General features: G+C 48.2%; 1 protein-coding gene across 4 annotated transcripts in view; it reads right to left on the minus strand.

Moving 5' to 3' along the window:
• Positions 1–1,440: 1,440 nt before the first annotated feature.
• Positions 1,441–24,308, minus strand: part of PRDM11 (PR/SET domain 11) — a 47,518-nt gene continuing 24,650 nt past the window's right edge. For 3 of the 4 annotated variants that reach the window (XM_083840439.1, XM_083840440.1, XM_083840441.1), the window contains 3 exons: positions 15,061–15,248; positions 11,216–11,866; positions 1,441–10,382 (listed from right to left, as the gene is read on the minus strand). In XM_083840439.1, the coding sequence (XP_083696565.1) occupies positions 8,218–10,382; positions 11,216–11,866; positions 15,061–15,248 (3,004 nt within the window). In that variant the 3' untranslated portion in view covers positions 1,441–8,217. Of the gene's footprint in view, positions 10,383–11,215; positions 11,867–15,060; positions 15,249–18,715; positions 22,035–23,823; positions 24,237–24,308 lie in introns of those variants that run through there. The other variant, XM_083840442.1, reaches the window with a different exon arrangement.

Genomic DNA, 24,308 nt, shown 5'->3' on the forward strand with positions numbered 1-24,308 from the left:
GGAGCTGGAGCTATGCCCTGGCTGCTGACGGGGTTTAGTTGGGCTTATTTACTGCTCAGAAACAAATGAGTTTAATCAGTGCAGTGAAAGCTGCCAGAAAATGGCAAATTATTTGTATTACTTGGATTGCTTCATGACTTCAAGGAAGTCACTAAGAAAAACCTTTTCTAAGTGAGCACTAATTTTTGGCTATTTTCACTTCTGAGTCTGGAAATTGCCTCTCGCTTCTAGTCCCTACGGCTGTCATTGTCTTTGGCTAAAACTGGGAACACTGAGTTCTGAAACTGATGTACAGCTACTCACTGGCAGTCATCTGTGCTCCCGAGTGCGTTTTCCCCCTAGGCCCAACTCTCCCATCAGCTACGGCCTGTGAGCCCTCTAAGCCCAAACCTCCTTCAAGGCCAGAATTTGCACTCATGTTTCCTTCCATCCAGGACCAGCAAACCGCCCAGCACCAGGGTGTTGTGACCTGAACAACCACCAGTGGGACACAGCAAGTCACCAGGTTAAAGCCCAGGACTGTGAGGATTTATATGCCTATGGATTCTCTAAGGGGGAACAACCCCCTTTCTAAACCCTACACATCCATTGTATTAAGTTTGCTAGCAGGTTAAATAACTTGCCTACCTCATGTAACACTAGCTTCTTCACTGGTATCCATTTCCAGGATCAACTGGAAAACTCAAGATTCACCCAGACCCAGTTAAATTAAACAGCGAGTCCTATTTACAACAGTTTTCACGTCTCAGTACGGAGGCTCAGCAATATTATCTGTATCAACACACTGTTGTAGTTCTTCATACAGGATCCCTCCTCCTGTGTTTTCTGGTTCTCTCCCACTGACATACAGACACATTTACATTTGAGAGAGTAACTGTTTGAGCTGGAAGGGCCTTGCCCGCCTACGTTTCCATCTACCAGATGTTGGCAGTCTGGGCCAGGGCTGGCGTGCAAAACTGAACCAAAGCAAAGGAAGGATGGGCCCCGTTGCACCTTCCTGTGGGCCTCAGTACCCAGCAGCTACCAGGCTGGGCCAGCGATGGAAGGAGGTCATACTTCACGCTTTGACAGCTGTTTATTCAGGAAACACAACTCACAGCCCAGTGCTCATCCACAGACGCTCCTGCTTGCCCTTGGTGAAGTGATGCAGCTCCATCCCAGGAGGTGGTGGACCTGCTCACTGAGCAGCTGGAAGGAGCATTTTGTGGGATTTTTGCAGTTACACACAGCACGTTTGGGAATGGGTCACCTAAGAAGGAGAGCTACCTCAGGAGGCTGCAGCTTACCCTGCTGGATAAATGATCACTGGACCCGTGCCTTACACTCACCATCCACCAAAATGGGCTGCGGATGAGGGGGTGCATCTGTTTGGATGCCCTTGTTTTGGGAAAATCATGTTAACCTCCAATAACAATAGAAAGCATTAGCAATCCGACTTGATAAATTTATATGTTTTTTTATTAACAATCATTTTACATTACAAGGATAATATGACAAAAGGAAGGTTCTCGTGTACATACTATGATATATCAACATAGCTCTATTCGTATCCAGTGTCCTAGGTCCTTTCACACAGGTACTATAAAGCATAGTCTGTAAAGTAATAACATTTTAATGTTCTCCAAAAGAGTGATATTAACATATTAATACATATGTAGTAATAGACTTCTAGATATTTTTCTCTCATTGTGTGTGTGTGTGTGTGTGGTAGGTGGGTGGGTGTGAGATAGCTTGAAACAGTTCAGCAGGGCTGTGCTTGGGTGGGGGTACGGAGAGGTTTGGGACAAAACCTTCTGTTTTCCGGAAGTAAGAACGAGAAACGCATCTCGCCAGCAGTCGGGTGAGCCTGTGAGGACGCCACGACTGGCAGAAAGCTCTGCAGCCCTCCCGTAGCATCTGGGACATTACAGCATATGAGACGCGGTTCCCCCACCTGGCCCAGCGAGCTTATTCGACATGAGGTGCAGTGCATCAGAGTCCGTGGCCCGGCGGCAGAGTGCCCGCTCGCCGAGCCTGCATGAGTGTCAGTGGCATCCGGAGGAGGGGGCTGGGAGCAAGGAAACCCTCTCTGAGGTTGGTGAGGAGCGGGGCCGGGAGCTGCCCGCTGCGGGCGGGACGCGGCTGAGGTGGATTACCAGTTGTGTGGAGGCGAGAGGCCTTGTGGGGGGAGGGGGGGGATGTGGAGTTTGGGGGGACCTTGCACAGCGCCGGCTCGTGCGATACCAGTGTAAGCCAACTGTCGGGATTAACGCCCACCCTCCTCCCAGCAGAAGGTGAAAATGAAAACAACCGAGCGTGCAGTGAGGTGGCCACCAGGCCCAGCCAGGCCTCTGCTTGTGGCCTGTCACCGCCAGACCCACTGCGCAGCCGGGCCCGTGCCAACAGCTGCCGCGTGAGGAGAGAGGCACGGGGGCAGGTGGAGGAGCTGAACCACAGGAGCCACTGCCTGGATCCACCCCAAGTCCCAGCACAGATATGCTGGGCACATAAGCACAGGTCTGCTTGCACAGGGAGGGCTCCCACGGGCTCCTGGAGCGCAGTGGCGGCATGATGCGCCTGACAAAGCCGTTCCCTTCTTGCTTGCTACTCTGGCTCCATAGAGCGTCCCTGCCGGCTCTGACCGTGTGACTGTCCCTCAACTCACAATGCATTGGCTCTCCTTGCTTTATTCCAGCTACATCGCTGATCACCAACTGATAACTGGTGCAAACGCGCTCTCTTGCCCCGTGCTGTGCTAGTGACAGCAGGTGGGAAAAGTAGAGCCATGCTTTCGCGGCACGGGTACGCTCAGTTGCCAACCACATCCACGCAGAGACAGAAAAGTGCATACAAGGGTGGGATACATGTCTGTCCAAGTGTGAGCACACAGGACCTTCACCAAAGGCTTACTCAGAAGAAGACATGGACACTCGAGTGTTCTCCCACACCATGACATTCCTGTGTTACACAAACCTTATTGAGCACTTGGTGAACATGCCAGCAAGGAGCCCCCTTGCCCTAACCACAGCAAAGCCCCTCTCTGTAGAGTGCTATATGTGTAAATGTAGGCCTCAGTGTATGGCTAAAACTGTCCCAAAGTCCAAAGTCTTCAGTGTTACATGCCTTGTGCCAGAACACAGGGCCAGCCTTACACAAGGGTGGTTGATTCTATCTCTATATTATATCTTTATATCTATCGAAAACATAGAAATATATAAATATATAGGATTTTATTTATAGATATATAAGCATGTGATTTTTATCTTTTGTACGGTGTGTATATGTACTGGGATGTGCGTATATACAATATATAGACTGTATGCATATGTACTGTATACATACACTAGCTTACATGCACACACATCATACATGTCTCCAAGGGAGACAGGAATTGCATAGGCATTACTGCATTGAATACAATGGCTGGGGGAGCAACGTACCATTTCTCTGCTTTTAAGACCTCTTTCGACAGGGCTGAGAGGGGAATCTGCAAAAGCAGAGCATGTTGCTGCTTATTTGCAAGCCGGCTGTTTAAGGTGTTTTACCCATCGGTCAAACAGCAATACAAATGAGATAAAAAGGAAAGGGGACACCGAAGACCCTGCGGGCCACCTGGTTGAGTTTGTGCTGTGAGAAAGAAATAGACGGAGCCTGAATCACGTCTGAGGATTCCTATCAGCAAAAGCGCAACTGGCACGGGGGACATTGTTGGGGTCAGCGCAAACCCCAGCACGGACAACACACCAGGACCCTGCCCACCGCCTCTCCTCCCCATGGCTCCCGCGCACTGCTGCTGGTATGGGAAGAGCTTTGGTCTCTTGTTCCGTGAGGATTATCCCTGCTGAGTTCGGTCTTGTGGCCAGAGGGCCCTGGATCCCGCAGCCACGGGCGAGCCCTGCAGAAGGATGTCTGCATGTGCTTAAGGGGTTCTGCTTTGCAGCAGGTGATAAGAGTCAAGGAGCTTGAGCAAAAAGTGGGTAGGGGAAATTGGCAACCAAAAAGCCCACGGGCTAGAAGTACAAACCCTGGGGTCTGAAGAGGTGCACATTATTCACAGTCAGATGCCCTAGCCAGGAAGGGGAGGGGAGGAGAAGATAAAGAGCTCATCTGAGAAAAACAAAACCCTCCTCTCTCCGCTACTGCAGCCGCTCAAGATGCTGTGAGCAATATGCTCAAAACAACCTCCCCTTGGGTCAGGGCAGTGGGAAGGGCACTGATTAAAGCCGGTGCACGGCGACCTCCCAGCCGAGGTGGCCTCTCTCTGTCCTGCGCCATGACCTCCCTACGCTGCCACTGCCCGGCCTCGCATCCCCTCGAGCTGGCTGCTTGCATTTGCAAACAGGGCACGGAAAGGCACCTGCTCTCAGGAAAGGCTGGCCAGGCAGGGTGCTGAAAAGCCAAGGGCGCTTTACATTGTTATTCCTCTCCCCCCCAGTCTTGCTCGTGCGGGCAGTCACGTTTCCATCCACAGGACTATCCATGTGAGTAACAGCTACAGATCTGAGATAGGTGGATAAACCTGGAGGGAAAACTTGCAAAGCACCTGCGTTTGTCTAGTACAAAGGCTGGGTTTATTTTCCCATGTGGGGGTGATGGGGAGTTCTTTGTGTTGCTGCGGCTGCTGCAGCAAGTGCTCATTTCCCCCCTCCCCATAACCAATGCAAGGGGTCTCTGACCTTTCCCGCTCATGGGTATCAGCAATATCCAGTCACGGGGAATTGCTCTTCCCACAGACACTGCTCACGGACACAAGCAAAGTTATTTGCAAAAGAAACAAACGCTTTCCCTTTTTCAGCTGGCTGCCTGGAGAAAAAGCCACCCGCTGCACGTTTCATTTTGCCACTGGGAATAAGAGCACCCGGTGAAAGATGTCGCTGATGAGAGTGGGATTTGCAAATGAACCAGAAGGAAGGAGTGGCAAATGACAGAATCATTTCTGAACAAGTCTCTGGCAGCTTTTACCTTGCCAACCAAGGCAAGGTACCATTTTTTCCCCAGTGGCAAACAAAGCAAAGAGGTTTGGAGTGGAGGCTGCACACAGGCATTTTAGGCGGCTCAGCACAAGCACTGGGGAATTGTTCCTGTTTACAGAGGTGCCTGGAGCCTGTTCCCAAGTGTCTCTTCCCTCACGTAGGCCTCCGTGAAAAAAAGCCCCATGCCAAGGAGTTTTCAGTGCTGCAAACAGTAAGGCAGGTGATTTTTTTCTCCCTCACAAAGAGGTATGGAGTTGAGAAAACGAAAATTAAAAAAGAGGAGGGAAACTGTCTTGCTGGCCTCTCTGACAGCAGCTCACAGCAAATATATATATATATTTTTGTTATTTTTGCTCCTGCTGCCACACTTCCCTAGACATCTGTGCACACCTTGAGCAGGAAGACTCTCCCACATCTGCCTGTCTCCAACATCTAAGTTTACCTCGCCCATCTCCAGGTCAGGGACCCACTGAGCAGCAATTCTTCTACAGGGACTCTCTTTTTGCTTTTACCATCTCCTCAAATTGTAATTAAGGAGGAGACCTGCCATCTCCCTGGAAGGAAACAGATCCGTCAGCTTTACGGCAGCACCATGAACAAAACTAACTGCTGGGTCTGGAGGGCCACAAACACCTCGTGTACAGAGATCCCTATTCTGTGGTCACACAAAGAGCTGCCTTGAGTCTGTACCATGCCGGAGGGTTTCCAGCTTAACTCTTATGCTTTTAGGCAAATGGATCAATTTGATCACATAATTTACTGGGAAAGGCAGGAAAAAAATGCAAGAACAGTTTAGGCAAATAAAACAATTTTCTGCTTCCTAGGCGCTGTGTACTGATGCCCTGGCGCCACTACGGAGCGATGCCCCAACCTAGCCCGCGACGTGCCAGAGGGCGGCAGGGAGAAGTGCCCCGGTGCCTGCGCCCACCTGCTGTTTGGAGGCACACGGGGGGGCCCCAGCACATTTGCTGCCCCCCACCCGAACGAGCCCGCGGCAGGCCACACATCATCTGAGGTACGGCATGAGGGAAAGGGAGTAAGTGCTACGGACTGCAGCCCGCCCGCCCGGCCATCCCGCGGCATGTGCGGGAGCTGCTCTGCCCCTCTCAAAACGCAACAGGGCCGAGTCGGGGCAGAGGAGGCAAGGGTTGGCCACTGCAAGAGCTCCAGCCAGGCTCCACCTCTCCTCCTCGCCATGGGGATAGAGGGGAAGCATTTCCAAAGCTCAGACAAAAACATGAGCCTGGCTGTGTCCGCGGGTCTGAGAGCTGAGCCGGTAGGCAGTGGCTTGGTTGCCCACCGACATTAACCGTGCAGGTCTGCTGAGGGCGAACGGGTTAGTGGGAGGTGAGTGAGATCTAGGTAGAGGTGTGTGTTTTCCTGGGGAAGACAGTGTGTGAACCCTGGCAGTGAAAGTGACTCCGAGAGAGATCGGTTCCAAACATGCTACATCTCCATTGAAAACAAACGAAAAAGTTTAAAAAATAAAATAATATTATATATATATATATTTATATAAATGAAAAGCTATCAACTAGCAGCAACGGTTCTAGAGATATCTTAGCACCAAGACCAAGGGCAGGGGGGTAACAGGAGAAAGGAAAGGTTCAGTGTTGCTGATACCACCATCATGTTTCCAAACAACACAGCTTGGCACAAAGCTCATCCCTCTGGGAAGTGAGAACTTGTCAGCTTGGAGACCTTCTGGACAACAAGTTCCCACTCCCATGATGGTCTGGTCAGGTTGGTGCTGTCCATGCCACATCAGCGGGGCAAGGCACTAGCATCTGTGGAGTTTTTGCACCTTTTTTGTTTCTTTTTTTTTTTTTTTTTTTTTGCTTTTCTAACCTGAAGTGATATTTTGTGAAAGCGTGGAGCTCGTTTACTTTACAATAATAAAACAAAGAAGAACCCCAAGCCCACAGAACAATCTGTTTTGTGATAGAAGGTGCAAGTCCCCCATTCACATTTTGGCTGGACTCCGCATCCCTTCAAGAAAGGAAGAAATGTTTCACAGGAAGAAGTAGAGCATCCCTTCTTCCTGCTGTCATCAGTCTGCTGTGCTGTGGAACATGTTACCTTGGTCACAAGAGAATACGTGAACCTTTATAGGACATCATCACATGATTATAATCCAAGATAATCTTGCATTGATAGCCCCTGCTACCAAACTGCAGCAGGTTTTTCTTTCAGTCATTCCAAACAAAACAGAACAAAACAAAACAAACAAAAAAACCCCACAACAATCTAGGATTATAAAGACATAGTATAAATAATGTAAATTAGAATATAATTTTTTAAGCCTTTGAATCTCTGCCCAGAGATGGCTCTTGACTCATTGGCTGTCTAGCTTCCACAGCAGCCCTGGTTTTGAATGAATAGTTGTATATATATATATATATTTATTTCCTACAATATAAAAATATAAATGCAAAAATTTCCCCCTGCCTTCTCTATTTTGCTATTTTATAGTCTGCACATGACATCACGTTATAATATATGTATGATAGACTGGTACTATGGTTATCATAAAAGGAGCTGAAAGCCAAGTATTACTCTACAGCCCAAAAGTAGGGAGAACTGAGAAAGGGGCATCACAGTTTAGTGGAGGCATGTGTTTCTGAATCAGAAAAAAACCAAAAACCCGGCCCCAGCCCTTCACTCCACCCAGTAACCTCTGTGAGTGCGAGAAGCTCCCACTCGAACAGAGAGCACCAGGTGGAGCTGGGCAGCCAGGGACAACATAAACGCACAGGATGCTCTGTCGGAAATCAGAAATCTGACGGTCGTCAACAAAAGGCTCAAATGGCTCAATAACTGGACTGAACAACGAAAAGAGAGGCAGAGATTAAAACTGAGGAAAACAACAACAACAACAACACAAAAATCAACCCAACAAACCAACAACACACGTACAAAGGAAACCACCGGGAGGAGGAGGCTGACAAAGACCCGTCATCTAGCTTATAGATTGTTAGGTTTGAACATGTAGAGTATGGCCCCAGCACATGCTTCTAAAGAATGAAATGTTGCCACCTACACTGCAGCTGCCATGGTTGGAGACACCAGTAAATTTCTAAACATTGTCTCAATCTTTAAAATTCTGCTTAGCTTCTATCAGACGCACATCGTCTTAACTTTTAAATTTTCAGTGTGGGTTTTTCCTTAATATATATAATATATATATATTTTATATAATATATCAAAGTTTAGAGTATAGATTTAAAAAATTATTCAACAGCTTTCTGATCTGAGGCATTCCTCTCTAAATATCGGGGTAAAACTCAGAGCCATGGTCCATGCTCTGCAACATCGGCTTCTGATCGAGAGACGACATCCTGCTCAGCATCTCAGCTGACAGTGCGTAACTATTGCCCGACTTTTCCTCGAACCAACTATCTAGCGCCCGTTTGCAATCGAAGTTGGCAATGGGCGGCCCGTTAACGGCAATCGTCAGCAAATCACTGAGCTGCTCCAGTGTGAGCCGAGAGCGGTTGTTTTTGCGCACTCTCTGCAGGGCATTGCGCCCCTTCTCACAGCAGGCCGATGAGGTGGGAAGGACTTTGAGGATCTGAACTATTTTATTTAAGAGGGGGAATCTCTGTTTGTATTTACAAATGTGACTGAGTAAGTCTTTAAAACCATTTTTGGTATAATAATCCACCTTGAGTTCTCGCCACTCCATCAGCAAACTCCCTCGGGTGTCCATCCCCTCTCTGCAAACCTCTCTGGAAAATGATGGGACCGTCTCCAGGTGTTCAAATATTTGTACCATATCCTCCTTCCCATAGCTCATGAGCTCATCAGTGCTTCTGGGCCAAGCTGCAAGGTCAAATACCTGACAGGCTTTCACAAATGTCCGGCTACGGGAATCGAACCTTTGGGCTAGGATCACCTGGGTCTTCTGGCAGATCTTTTCTCTGATTGACTGGAATTTGGCTTCAGCCACCCGTAGGTTTTTCACAGCAATGCCATTAAAGCTTTCACGGAAGTTTTCCTCAAATTCCTGCAGGTACTCCCCAGGCGAGTCTGCTAGCCGACTGATCTCCTGGATAGCCTCCTCTATTTTATCGTCCACCTGCGACACAAGAAGGTACTCCCCTTGGAAGACATAGGCAAGGCGTGAAAGCACAGCAATCACATCCAGCAGGAAGTAGATGAGTTTAATCGACTGGTAGTCCATTAGGAACTGGAGAAGGGCCAAGGCAATTGCGGAAGCATCTGCCCTCTGGGTCTGGCCGCTGACGTCTTTGAGATGGGCCACAACCTCAAGGTAATCCTTGATTAGAGCATTGAGCACATTCTGCTCCCCAATGATCCACTTCACTGCTCGAATGTCCCCCAAGAACTCAGTCTCCTCGCACAGAGTGGCAGCAGTGACCCTCAACTCGCACATGAGTCGGGGAGAGTAACGATAGAAACTGAGCAGCTGCTTCAGATTGTTTTCCAGCTCCTCCAGGCACGGCAGTTCTTTCCCACTGATTGCATCCAAAATCTCCAAATGAGGTCTGTGTACCATAAAGGGCAAGCAGAGAAGCCACGGCAAGGTCTTTCTGATTGTCATGAACAAGTTAGCTCTCAGGCTGGCGGTAATGTTAGCACCATCAACTCCCAAGCCAATAGTTGGCTTCTCATCCTGCAATCGGATTCCCAGGCTGGAAAAGGCCCTGTCTAATGCTTGGAGGTAACTGTCTGTTGTAGAAAAGCCCAGTTCCTGAAGAGACAGGAATTCGGTTGCCGGAGGCCCATCGCTGCTTGTGTACTGTACATAAACTGCAACTGTGTCGGCAAGCACGTCATCGCTCTGCCCGTCCAGAATGATGCTGAGGAAAGGAGACTGTCGGATGCGCTCGACCAGGTCCTCTCGAAGAGCCCGGGCGATATGGTGGATTAAGATTTGGCAGTCTCCTTCATTCATGTATTGATCCACCACCTTGAGTTCACACTTTCTCAGTAGTTCTGCCAGAGGCCGGAAGTCATAGTAGGGCCTGCCCTCCAGAGCCAAGTGGTAGGCCGTATTGAAGAGCAGGGTCATATTTCGGCACATCTCTTCTGTCTTTTCTGGGTGCATTCTGAGCTTGTAAAGCTGCAGGCACTTCTTGTGGAGGTTGCTCTGGCTGTGAAGCTTTATTGTGTGTATCTTGAACTGCTTCGAGCCAATGATGAAGGCTGAAGTCCGAGAGGATTGCACTGTGTACTGCCTACAGACATGGCACCACATTTCATTCAATGTCGGGGAGTACCGCAGAAACCAAAACTTTTTAAGCCACTCTTGCTTGAACCGCCGTATCCTCCGGCCCGTTGCAGAAGACATCTTGGAAGGCTCGTCTGTAGCAGCAATCATGTCATTGGAAACTGATTCATCAGCAGAATCCACCTCTTGATCATCATCCTCCATGATGGTGGGAACAGAGATGATGCTTTCTGAAGCTGGAAAAAAAAAAAAAAAGAAAAGGAGGAAAAAATAAGGTATTTACCAAGACTTTGAGCTAGAGAAGCATACTACTTGTGACAGTAGAGCACTGCCTGATGAGCTGGACATACCCTGCCCGCAATGCACTATGGGTAGAATTTGAATTACATCTTTGAAGGAAAAATAAATCAACGTTTCTGCATATGAACTTTGTCTCCAACATGCCACAAAGGACAGCAAGAAATGACAGTACATCCTGGCTACTTGCACAATACATGATATGACCCAAATATTCCTTTGGTGAAGGCTCCTGGCTGCTCAATAGCATGTTCCTGTTAGAAATGAAGTACCTTCAGAAAGGGGCACATGTTTTGTGGTAAGGCAGTGGAGAAAACAGAGAGTGCCTTCCAGTGAGGCACACATTATTTCATACACAAAGAGCGCAAATTTCAGTGTTACCACTGAGTCATTCGGACTTTCAAGCAATGTTTCTTGGTAGCATATAAGGTACTGGGGAGGGGCTTCCGCTGAAAGAGAATCCATCAAAAATACAGCAAACAAACTGTCTGCAATGGAATGTCTTTTTTATTGGCAGTGCATGATTGATTACAATGGCAACAAATAGAGAGAGTCGTCATACAGAGTCTTTCCCAGACAGTGTCTTCCACTGTGCCTTCAGCATCAGTTCTTGTCCCACCCGTTCACAAAACCTGACAACGAACCTTCCACGGAACCACGTGTTCACCTGAATACTCAGAGCAAAACGCTTTAGATGGGTACACAGCACACAGGCATCTCACTACTTTCCTTAGGCAGGGTTTGGAGAAGGCTGATACTCGGCAAGGCTTACCTGTGGGGTCTGAGAACTCTTGGAGCTCGGGTACCTGGGGCGGTAGCACAGGTGGCTCAGGTAACTTCCCAGATCTCAGCATGTCTAACTCGGCCTGCAGCTCTCGGATCTTCTTCTTCAGACGGATGCAGTTAGGGCAGAAGGAGGTGGTGGGGATTTCATGGGAGTTGCCCTGCGCAGAGGCCAGTGACAGCTCAGTTGGGCTGTCTGCTTTCAGAGACAGAGGCTCTTCTTCCTCGTCTTCAAGGATCCCCACTTCTTTGGCAGAACTAAAAGAGGAACCATGGGGGATCTTCCACTCCCCTTCACTCCGGTTTCTGCCGAGGTTCAGGGAGCTGTGCTGCATGGCAGTGCCACACCTCTCAAATATGTCTTCAGCCTGGTATTTAGATGCTGTTCTGATGGAAAGTGGTGTACTGGTTGCTAACTGGTTCTCTTCAAATTTGGTAGACTCCAATGAAGCCTCCAGGACGTCTTTGAAGATGAGGTCAATCTTTTTTTTCTTTGTTTGGGGGTGAGATTCCCCCTCGTCACAGCTGCGCTTGTAGGGGCTCTTCCCTTGCTTTAATGTCGTGAGCTGGAGTGGCCCCCTCATATCCTCTTGATTTTCCACATTCTTTTCTGACTTTTCCCTCTGTAACCTTTTGTCTCCTAGAAAGGAAAATGAGGGGTGGGGATTATCACCGGGAACCGAGCAACATCCCTCAATCTAAAACTTGAATGAAAAAAAAAAAAAAGAACAAAAAGGTAGGCTGAATCCCTGCAGGTCTGTACATTGCGTTATAAACCAGGGAACTGATACAACTCAGTGGAAACCGAGGCTCGCGAGAGGAGGAGCCCTGCTAATGGGCACGTCCGCAAAAACAGAGACAGTCCTGGGTAGCCACAGTGGAGTAGGACCCACACGCTTTAAAGAGAAGAGAAACTACAGGCAGCCTGTTTAACCTGGCGGTATAACCAACCTGCGGTGGAAGGAGCCTATGAGGTAAATCACTGATCATGGTGGAACCTAATGCCCAGAGCCCAAATGCCATTTTGGCTGGCTGGAAGACCTGTGCCTGTTTTGACTTGGTAAAAGGTATCGAGTGTACAGCAGTGCAGCGAGAGATTCAGACTGTTTCACAAGAACCCCAGCATCTGTGCACGCCACAGCACAAAGGTTGCAAACCCCTTTACTCTCTTTCAGTTTGGAGGCTGCTCCAGAAATGCAAAGGCAAAGGAGTAGAAATAACTTGCACTCTTAAAGCCCAAGGTACGCATTGTCAACTGAGCTACAATGGGTGTATGCCCTCCAAGGATGGGATACCTAGCTTGTGCCAGTGGAGTCTAAGAGCATGGCCATTCAGTGATTAAAAAAAAACACAAAACACATTATAAAAGCAACCTCATACAAATTATTAATTGCTTAAAATAAAGGGAATAGCCAGATTTCCTTACCTGGAAATTCAAAAGACGATAGGTTTGGCTCAATTTCCATCATTCTTCTATCTTGTAAATAACTTCAAGCATTGATGGCTTCCCAAACAAGACGCTGCTTTATGCTGCTTTTTGGTTTTGTTTGCTTTTAAAGTGTATTCATGCTTTCATAAGAGTTACGGAGTAAAAGCTACTGTTCCCTCTCTAAGGAGAGCAATGCTAAGAATGCAGAAAAGATGCAAGACTCAAAACAGTTAGAGTAAGGCACCATAAAAAGGGTTGGCCTGCATGGCAGGGGTCTGTACTGGGTTTGATGCTGGCTGGGAACCCCAGACACTTCTTGAGGGAATCCATAACAACAGACCTTGTTTGCAACACATCCTGTTGGAGAATTTCTAAGGGCAGAGCTTTGGGTCTCTGTCTTAACATTTTCTCTGTTATGGACTCCAAGAACTATTGGCAGAGGTAGGGTTTTAGAGAATGGATCCTTCTTCTTTCTCGGTGATTTTTCCCCTAGCCAACTGAACGATTTGGCCCTATGGAAAAGCCAGAAATCACAAGACGATCCCTCATATTATTGGTATCAACTCCAGTGATGAGGCGGGTCAGAAACTACCGATAGAAACAAAACCCAGGAACCATGTTACTTTTTGTGAGTTAGTAAAGCTTGCGACTTCACTTTACTGGTTCATCTGCAGGGAATTTGGAATCTTTTAAACAGAAAACAGCCCAGCAGATTTTTGTGCCCTTCTCTGATCGCCCCCCCAGTGCCCTCCCAGATGAGGCTGCAATGTCTTGCAAGTCTAGCAGTGGCCCCAAGTGATGCTCCATTTTAACAACGCTTCTGTGGTCCTCTTGCGAACACAGCCTGGAGCCCAGCTGGCCGCAGGATGGGCTCACTAAGATGTCAGGAGTTTTCTTGGACGGTATACACAGCCACCTAAGCTTCTACCCAAGTGTGAGGCAGGATATGGCAGGTCCTGAGGAGCTCAGAGGCAGATCTTCACAGCACTCATAGCACCAAGCCAGCTGTGTTATCATTTCAGCTGACACAAACCATGGCACCATGATGAATCAAGACTAAAGGCAAGTCTGTAGGGCAGGGCTCATAGCCTTGGAGCCCCTCCAGACCAGTGCTGCAACACAGCTCCTCTCAGGGCACAGTCTGTCTTTTGCAGCCCTTTCAGAAAGTACTAAGCCATCTGGACAGCTAACATCTGCATGGGATGCAGCAAAACCACTGCAGCATGTACCTGATCACTCAGTGATTAATACGGTCATTAACAGAGAAACGCACATTCATACCAGTGTTAATTCAGAAGTGGGAATTGCCCAAGCACGGCCATCAAGATGTAACACTGCAAGTGCATAAGAACTCCAAGGTGATGGAGGACAACCAGCTTTTTCAGGACATCTTGTCCACCCCATGCTTAAAGAGGAGACACCTTTTACCAAGTCAAGGCAGCAACAGCAGCTGTGTAATAATATACACGGGAATTTTAATTAGAAAGTTATTTTTAGTGTGGCTGCCCCTCCGAGGCCCTGCTGTTCTGTGGCTAGGCCTGGAAAGAAATGCCCTTAATTAACTTCAGGTCTCAGCATTGTACAGATGAATAGATGCATTAAGAATTTTTGCCTTCCTCTAAAGCTTCCTGTATTGCTGACATTACACTGACCTAAAGGACCGCTGGGTTTGTTCCAGCATGACTATTGCTAAGATAAGATAACAATTTTTATCCAGGGAAGAATCAATCTGACAAGTACAAAGCCTTCTGTACGTTGTACAAGCACTCTAAGGTTGTAAGACTAAGGAGCTGATGTTGCGCCGATCCCAAATTATCTTTCTGAAGAAAGAGGAGATAAATTAAGCCAGGAAAATGGACATACAAACACACCAAGGAAATCTCTCTTTCATATGCACGCAAAACCAGCCAGAGCTCCCTTCAACAAGCTGCTCACAGGAGCCAGAGAAAGTGGTATGTTCAAAGAAAAACCCAGCACCTGTCTCTGGGACCACCAGTTTGGCAATCCTCAGGCCAGAAAGTTTTGTGACAGGGGAGCTCTGTGATTCCTGGGCTTTGTATCAGGCCCTGGCAGCACACAGAATATACAACACAACACGACACGACACAACACGACACAACACTACATGGCACAACACAATATGATACGACATAACATGACAGAACAAAACGCAACACAACACAAATCTTTCTTTCATGATTCCATGACAGTGTTTACATCGTCCTTCTTGTGCAGCAACTTCCATCCACGGCACGCAGAACTGGGGGCTCTTGCCCAGATGTGAGCTGCTTGTACAAGGGCAGCTCTCCTCGCACAGCCTGGGCATTACCTACTTCACCCACTGCACTTGGTGCAACAAATGTGGCGGCCAAAGGGGACTGGGGAAAGGGTGGAAAGAGACTCACCTCTTGTGAGATTCCTGTTGATGGTCTCCTGGGACATACTGTGCAACCGCTTCATGTAGTCCTCGCTGTACCAGACCCGCAGCTTCTCCCCAGGCCGGATGTCACGACAGGCACGGAAGTAAATCCTCTCACTGTGCTGGAAGGCCATCAGGTTCTGTTCCCTCTCCTCCCGGGAAATGATCACATACCTGCGGGCGAGGTGACAAGGCAGGCGTGAAGCACGCATTTTCTCTCCTGTGCCCCCCCGCCCTTGCACCATGACGACAACCATGATGATGCTGGAATGACCTTCAGAGAGAGCCATCGACACAGCCAGACTGGAAAGCATGGAGTTATACGCAATGGTGTGCAAAGTGCCAGAGATACAGGACAACGAGCATGGACACCCAGGGAGCACTAAACCAGTGAGTCCATTTCTGCTGGGGAAGCGACTACTACACTGTACATCTGACCTGAAGGAGTATCTCTACTAGTAATGGTGATGCAGATTCTCACTGGCAGAAGATTCTTTGCCTAGTGATGGAAACAAGGACTTCTAGATTCCCTACCAGCATTTCACATCCCAGGGCCTCCCTTGTTCTCAGGGGCATCCTGAATATGGCTGGGCCACTCTTCTGGTCTCTTCCCCAACATCATCTTCCTTTTAGTGGAAACCAGATTTCCTTGCTTCTCTCCTCTTGGTCAAGCAGAATTGAGATAACTTAGGAGAGAAAGACAGACATCCAACATGCACAGGGGTATTTGCTGGTAGTCCAAAAGGAAACCAAGGTCGTGCCAGTACTGGAAGATTTTTCATTTGGACATTCAGCACTGAAAGTCTAGGGAAACACTAACTGCCTGAAATGCCAGCACTGTGCTGTGGGGATCTCCGGGCAGTGCTGACAGAAGAGTTGCTTTCTGAGCATGGGGTTTGTTTTCCAGATACAAAATGTTTAAGTTTCAGCTCAGTAGAAACATACTAATTCACCACTCCAACCAGCTGTCCCCCGTGCAACTTGGTAAGATAGAGATCTATAAGTAGGATCATATTATTCATCCTTACACTCCTTTTGTTGTTAGTGGAAATGAAAAGGCTTGGTAATAATGGCTCTAGCTGCCTCTGTGCACAGGCTGACAACAATTGCCCAGGACTAGAAGACCTGAGCGCAGACTGGACTGGTTCACAGCTGAAAGCCTTTTCCTCTTGTATGCCGTTTGCCTCAGTTATTCACCACTCCCTGCTGCAGTGACACTGATGGAGATGAGCAGTGTGTTGCTACTAGCCCTTGCCCAAACGTTCCCCTCTAGCTCACAGGCATTTCCTTGGCTTAAGGAAGCTGTCAATTTTTCTCTGAATGCTCTTTTTTTCTCTGGCCACGTGCATGAACAGATAAAGACACCAGCCCACATGCATGTGACCACACTCACCCACACAGATAAGGTCATAAACTTGGTCAAACTTCCCACAAAACACAGAAAATGAGTCGGCAGTGTCTCGGACTGCCCAAGGCTGCAGCAGTTCTGGTTTTAATGTTAAGCAACTGTGCATGTGCCTGGAATCAGCTGCATTTTTCCCAACTGTGTTACCCAGGACGGTCTGCAATCTTCAGCAATTATTTAAACAGGCTCTGACATTGCCAAAATAAGCCAAACATTGACTTTTATTAACTCTTATTTTATGTATTTTTTATGACAAAACTAATGAACCTTTAGACCACTGGTTTATGCGTTTGAGAAGGAGCAGAGGCCTGGAGCAGTGTGGTGGGAAGGAAGACCAGCAAAGGTGCTCAGCTGCTGCTGCCAGGCCGACACTTCTGGATATTAGTCATCACAAAAGCGGTGGTGGCCATCCAGACAGACCTGCCACCGCACCCTGAAGATGCAGCCATTTGCCGCAGTCAGTCTGATGCACTGTTGCGTGGGTGATCCTCAGAGATGCTCTCCGCCATGCTAGCAAAATGCTGGGATGCTTTCTAGTGGCAGCAAAGGAGAGACCCTGCAGCTCACAGCTCCTTAATGCAGGACCCAAATCCCCACCACCAGTGGCACTGAGGGCTTCACAGGGCAGTGGCTAGCAAGGCAGGTCCACCCCATGTCTCCCAGCAATGAGGGTTAGAAAAATTCTCTAACACATCACTTTGTACAGGGAGGGGAGAGACTGGGTAACCACTCCTCACTTCTCTTATGAAGTATTTTATTAAGCATTAGTGTGCTTTTCCTGCTGGCTCTCCTCCTGCCCCTGAGCTCCTCCAAGGTTCTGCCTCCGAGAGTCTGTCAGCGCTGCTGGCCAGCAGTGACTGGCACTGGAGATTTCACTAGGAGAGATTAAGGAAGCCTTTAGCAGACAGTTGTGGAATAATCCGGTCATTAACACGTTTCTTCATGGCTGCTGGCAGCTCGGAGCTGGTTTATGTTGTGAGAGAGAAAGGTTGTATCCACGATAATTTCCTGAGGTAACATGAATGCGGATGAGATCATCCACAAAGACAAAATGCTTTCCAGCCAACGCTGCCCAGCCCTGACTCCAGCAGCCCCAAAGGCACAAATTACACAGGTTAGGAAGGATTGCATAAAACTCAAATTCCAGCTGTTGGACTAAGACGCCCAGTGCTGCTGCACATCATGGTTTGAGCCACTCCAAAACCCCCAGTCCGCTCAGCGAGGCAGGGCCACAGGCTGCCTGAGGAGAGCCTGTGCCCAACACGCAACTGGTACTAAGGCAACAAAGAGCCTTTGTTCAGACACCTGGGACAAAAATGGCACTGCTGTCACAGAGGGTTTCCTGTGGGACTGTGATCCCTGGAGGAAGAGCAGGGATGGGACCACTGCTGGGGCAGGCCCAGCCATCTGGAGCTCCAAGCAGGACACTTCATCTGCCCTGAGGCACAGACCTCCCATCCACTTGAGCCCTGGGATGGACCAGGCTCCCGGCGAGGCTTGAGGCCAACAGAGTCTGCCCAGGCTGCTCAGGACCAGCTGCTGAGACAGTCCTGGCACCGGAGGAGAGCATCTACGAGCTCTACTTGCTGCTGTGGGGGCTTGGATCAACCTCATAGCCGGCAGAAGCACAGCTCCACAGGGGCACCTGCCCCAGCAATGACTATCCTCATAATCCTTTTTTCTGAGCCATGGCCCTTTTAGGAAGCCAAATGGTCACGTTTTGGGATAGTCCACTGAGCACACTTAAAAAAAGTCTAAGCATTTTTTGGCAGCCAGGGCCTCTTCCTCCCCAGCCTTAGCAGCAAGGCAATGGGAGCAGCTGGGAGAGATGGTGGGGTACAAGGGAGACCTTGCAGCCAGTGGCTCAGGCTTCTGCTCCTCTCCCAAGGATTTGCCCCATGCCTTCCCCCTCCCTGCTGACCCCTCCACTGCTCATCCTTTGGCCAGCCCCAGCGATGCTCTGCTGATAGCCTGTCATCACAGAGTACCACCAGGAAAAGGCCACGGGTCTTTCCAAAGTCAAGGTGGGGCGCAGCACTGTGGCGGAAGGTGCAGCAGGAGAGCTGCTAGCAGCCCAGGCAGGCACCATGGGGTGCCACCACTCAACCACCGCCCCAGCTCTCTGCTGCTGAGCACTCCTGAGGAGACTCAGCATCTGTGACGGGTACGGTCTGGAGCAACGTGTAACATGTTCAGGCAGAGATTTGAAGAGAGAAACAAATGACTCAACAGCAGCTGTGTTAAAAGTGTTATATATTTATTGTAATCTTAACAAAAATACTTTGAGAGAGAGGATTTTTCAGCATGGACAAGACATGGAGACAGTGGGGCTGAGCACAGCAGTTTGCTTTAACACGGGCACTTACTTCAACAGCCAGTCAACATGCTGTCTGCAGGAGGAAGTATCCTTTGCGAGCCAGTACAGAAAAGCCATTCCACCAAGGGGTCTACACAGGGCAGGCAACAGGTCCCCAGAGCTGGGCCAATCTGTAACAGTCCACAGAGGAAACTGGGGGAGAACTCAGTCAGTCCGTAGTACAAGGTCCCTTCTCCAGACCAGAGCCCAGCCTCTGGGGGGTTCTACGAAGGTTGTAATTCCTGCGCAAGGACAACAGGTTCTCTCTCTCTCTCTCTCAAGGCATCTGTGCAGGCAAACTGTTGGCAGCAATGATGCCAACAGCACCCCTAACTCCCTCTAGCGCTCAGCACTGGCGGGAGCCTCCTCCTCTGCTGACCTGAGGGTTCCTGCATGGAATCCCCCCAGACAACATCAAAGGAACTAATCCTATCAGTATATCCATGGGAGAACATCAGCAGGGACCAATTATTATAAAAATATAAAATACTACCTCTAATATATAGCAGCAGCACTGTATTGACTCAGAAAGCCTTTAAAACTTATCACCATTTTTCATTTCTCTGTGATTCATATTATTAGATCCACTTACACCATTTTCCCCAATCTTCCCTTCAACTGAAGAGAGACTGTGACTTTTGCAGAACACAAACGGTACAACAGAAGTAGAAGGACATCCTCACAGGAAGGTAAGTGCCCTGGTCTGGCGCCAGCACTATGAGGAACTTCCTTTGCATGAAACCAAAGTGGGTCATTCCTCAGAAGAAAGGAGGTCTTTCTTTTTACCAGACCTCTACTTTCTTGAGCAAGGGCCTTTTACCAAACCACTAAAAATAAATTATTTGAATTAGGATTACAGAACAATTAAGAAGAAAAAAGGAAAAGAACATCAGGAATGCCTGACACAGGAGACGTACAGTCACCTTCCCATCAGAGAAGCTAGTGCACTATTCTTTCAAAGGATAGGCCAAAAGATTGAAGAAGATCCTTCACGAAGACATAAAATGAGCCATCCTTCTGCTATTCTGTGCTGCCTATGTTCCATTCCTGCTGAAATTTATACAGCTTTTTGGCTAAGCCTGTAGCCCATGTTACGTGATGATGGGCATTCATGTTAACTTGAATAGTTTTCAGCAACCCACCTCTCCCCACAATAGAACAGCCCAGAGAGCAGTGGTGTGCTAACTGTGTGTGGATAACACCTGGGCCCTCTTCCCTGCTGAGGCACGACACGATAATGGTCCAGATTTATCCAGAGATGGGGGCAGCACAGTAGGTGCGGATGTGCAAATCAAGCAGAAAACAGAGATGCTGTAAAAAAGCTGCCACATATGTTATCACCACCTAAGGTGACATTATTAAAGACTAGTTTAGGAATTGGGATGGTACATGGAAACCTCATGCAGCACTAAAGCAATTAAAATGTTTAAACAGTTCTTTCTTGCATCTCTAAGGGAAAAGGAAGCAGTATAAAACCAACATGTTCAAGAACTTAAACTATACAGCTGGGACTTGGGGTTGTAAACTCTTCATGATAGGAGAACACAGTACATATTCCACCCTAAGTAATACTGAGCAAGTCCGAAGTAACTGTACTGAAGTTGACAGAGTTACAGTGACACAAAACCAAATTGTTCTTGAGGTCAGAAGCAGGCCCTGTATCTTCCCTTGTTTCTGTGCAGTCTCTCACATTTTGAGGAGGGAGAGGTGATTCAAAACTAAAGATTACAACATGCAAGAAAATAATATGATACAATTTTGTTTAAGAGCTGTCATATTACGAAATAACCGTATTTTAAGTGCAATTGTGAAAGGTAGGTGAGGGTTTCAGATAGACTGGAGGAGACAAAGATTAAACTATTTGATATAAATGCACGTGGTATTGCAGCATCCAGGCACATGCCATAGCAGCCCTTCTCAGCAGTCTAATGCCACACAGGGCTCAAATCTTTTCTCCTGTCATTCTGATGGCAGAAAGTTCTCTCATCTTTGTGCTTTCTTCCCTTCCCTGCATATGCTTTGCTTTTATATGCCTTTCCCAAACCTATGCCTAACAGTCACAGTAAGCCCTGAATTGCCCATTATTGCTGAACACAAGATAAAAATAATGAGCAATAAATCTTTAGAGCTGTAAGGATGCATCTGTTAGTTAAGACTCTGCAGAGTGCATACACTAATTCACAGGAAGATGATGGGAAGGTAGTATTAGGGTAAATTTGTGGGTTGATTGCAAGGGAGCTCTCTAGGACACTGCCTCAGTAAATAATGTTTCACAGGCACAAAAAGAGATCAAGATAATGATTTCCTACTATATCTCTTAGCTTACAGAGCATTTAAAGCATGGGGAAAACGGTGAAATCTCCTAATCTCTATGAATAGAAAGATGCCCTACATCCCAAGCTCTATAAGGTCTGAGATTCCTCTTTGCCACTGCAGAGGGACAGCACTACTATTCAGCTGCCATAATTCACAGTGCTTTGTTAGATGTTAGCTGGGGGATGGATGGGTTGGGGGTGGCTGTTGACCTTCCCCACATAGTACTAATACACACGTAGAGGCCATGTGAGCATGCAGCAGCTCAGGACAGGGCACCCTTCTTTATATGAAGCAGACTAAAAATGGTGTTTTCTCTTTCGTGACCTGGTAATCCGTGCAGGAGGAGTCTGTTTTGAGGGGGTTTGATTAGACTCTGCACTGGGCTCAGGGGCTGGTTTTGTGCAAGCTGCTTGCAGAAGAGACCCCTGCATGACACTAGGACCCTGTATCCTATGAAAAGCCTGGACCCCATCACGGATTTCTGATAGGGTTTGGCACATCTGGCCAACCTGGCCGGTGAGGTCAGCCATCTTCTGACCGATGACGTGCATGCTCTCTGCCATGTCCCTGTGAATAGCCACCAGCTCCTGGCAGAACTGCCTGAACAGCTCTGTCTGCTGCGAGTGGGAATGAAGAAGCTGGCGATCGAAGCTGGAGAGGGGCGGGCTCCTTGTGCGGGGGCGTGGGGGTCTGCAGGACGAGGAGGTGCGTGGTGATGGACGGTGCAATTCCTGCCTTTGGCTGATAGCTTCTGAGTGCTCTGACGAGGAAGAGGTGTGGAGGAAGGAGGGCCCAGAGAGCTGGCTGACTCCTGCACTGGCCCTCTTCAGCGAGGAGGAGCAGTGTTCCCGAGAAGTGCCTGGCATCTCTTCATCTTCGTCAGCTTAAACAGAAAAGGAAGCATGAATTATTAACGTGAAAACCCTCACAACTCTGACTTCTGTTTCAAGGTATCTCAAAGCATGTGGAAAAAGAGTTCCCCCCCACCCCTGCAGCCTGTAGATGCTGGCGCGTAACTCAACATGCACACGCTGCAATGTTAGCAGCTGGCTGACAAGCTTAGCCACAAGAGGCCTGAAGAGCAGGCAAACCCAGCCAACTGAGGAGGAGTCCAAGCTGCCATGGTGTCTTCTACATAGCATTATTCACTACTAGAAGATCAACCAATTTCAGACCATAGCAATGACTCGCTTTCTGCAAAATCACAACTAGCTAGAACACTCCAGTATTTTGGGGAGACAAAGGTGCCTGGTCTTTGGTTGAACCTCAAAATACCCGACACATTTAGCTCCTCATGCCAGACCCCTGCACCCATGTTATTTCTTACATCCTCCTCATCAAGAAAGACACAGATGTAGCACTTGCTGCTCACAAAGTCTGTACTGCAAGGCCACTATGTGGCTTGCCACCACTGAGTAAGGTGAACAGGCAGTCAGGCATAGCAGCAACAGGACCTCGTATTTACCGGGCAAGCATACTTGATGCAAAAACAAAATCAAAGCAAAACACTACCAGAAAGTTCTTGTTAGTCTGATAAATATCTAGTGATGTGCCAGTTCATGGGTACAGGCATGCCAAGTATAAGAAGAGATGATATTACAGTTGTTGCAACTGTCTACTATCTCCTTGCAACTGTTGTTGCAACTGTCCACTAGCTCAAGCTGTATTAATTTTACCTCTGAAATAGCACAACTGGCTTCCAAGATAGATACAAAGAATGACCAAGTCCCACTTCATCAGTACTTGGAAGATTTTCGTCCTTGCATTCCCACTAACAGTGTTACTTCAGATATGAGATAAGACCTAACATGATAGGACAGTGCCATCCGTGATGTATTAGTTGGCCTACTTCCAAGAAGTTATCTCCTCTTTCTCTCCTGTGTATCTCTAAAAGCTCACAGACCAAGAAGTTTCCACCACCACACAAGAAAACCGTATATATGCAACTGGGGAAAGACTTCCAAAAAGCAGCTCGTGGTTCAGCACTGGAAGGTATCCGAGAGTAGTGATGCAGGAAGATTAACTTAGAAAGCAGGGCCAGTAGTTTCTCAAAAAAGAGTGGAGAAGGGAGCCATTATCATCTACCTTTTTCATAGCACTTGCACTGAGCCTTCAGACCACTAGTAAGAAACCACTAGTGGCCTGGCCTCATGCCACAAATGGCAGTGATCACTGAGCTACACCCAAGAGCCCTCTTGGAAGGAAGATGGTTACCATGCAGCGATCCATTAGTGACGGGCACACGGCTCACAGCTTGACAGCTCTGCCGTTTTACTGGGGTGCATGCAAGATGAAGAACTCCTAATCCTTCACAAATGCTCTTTCACGGACTGGAGGCAGTTGCACTTCAACTACTGCTGTTCCCTCACTTGTAGGATTAGTTCAGGCTTATGACCTGTTAAGAAAGCGTAATCCAATGTCTACCCTTAGAAGACAGAATAGAAAAGTACTAGATAAATAGATAAAGAAGATGATCTTAACTCAGAAACAACCTTCTCTCAATCCATCTCATCACCCCACGATCACCAGAGCCTTCCCTTGAAACCAAACACTGCAGCAGGACTTGGCTTGACGGGCAACCCAGCACCTCACAAAAACACACAACGCTCCTCCAGTGTCAAACTGAGAAAGGCAAGCATAAGACAGAGAGGTGTTAAGGCAATGATACTTACAGCTTGTTGACGGGCTGTCAACCACGTCCAGATCCGCTCTCCGGAAGCCGTGCATCTGGCGTGATGAATGCAGCGTTGACTCGATGGCTCTCTCGTGGGCGGTCAGGACGATGGCCGAGGGCCGCCCCTTGCTGCTGGGGCTAGAGAGGGACCTCTGCATGAATGCCAGTTTGTCCTTGGTCCTTCTCTTCATGTCGTCCCATCTGTGTTTAATGTCTTTTACAGACCTGGGGACCTGGCTGACTGATGTGATCTGCCTGGCTATGTCTTCCCAGATCTTGTCCCTGTCAGCATGGGATAGACGCATTGTCTCCCTCCCAAACAGCATGGCTTCATTTCGGGTCACCTCAGTGACCAGAATGTCCAGTTCTTCCTTGGAAAACTTGGGCTTCCTCTTTCGTTCAGCCATGTTCCTTGGGTTGAACATCCCACAAAGCACAATTGGGTAAAAGGAAATCAGCGCAAAGTATCCCCCTGCATCCAAC

Source organism: Anser anser, assembly GCF_964211835.1.
Source record: "Anser anser genome assembly, chromosome: 5".
Taxonomy (NCBI): Eukaryota; Metazoa; Chordata; class Aves; order Anseriformes; family Anatidae; genus Anser; species Anser anser.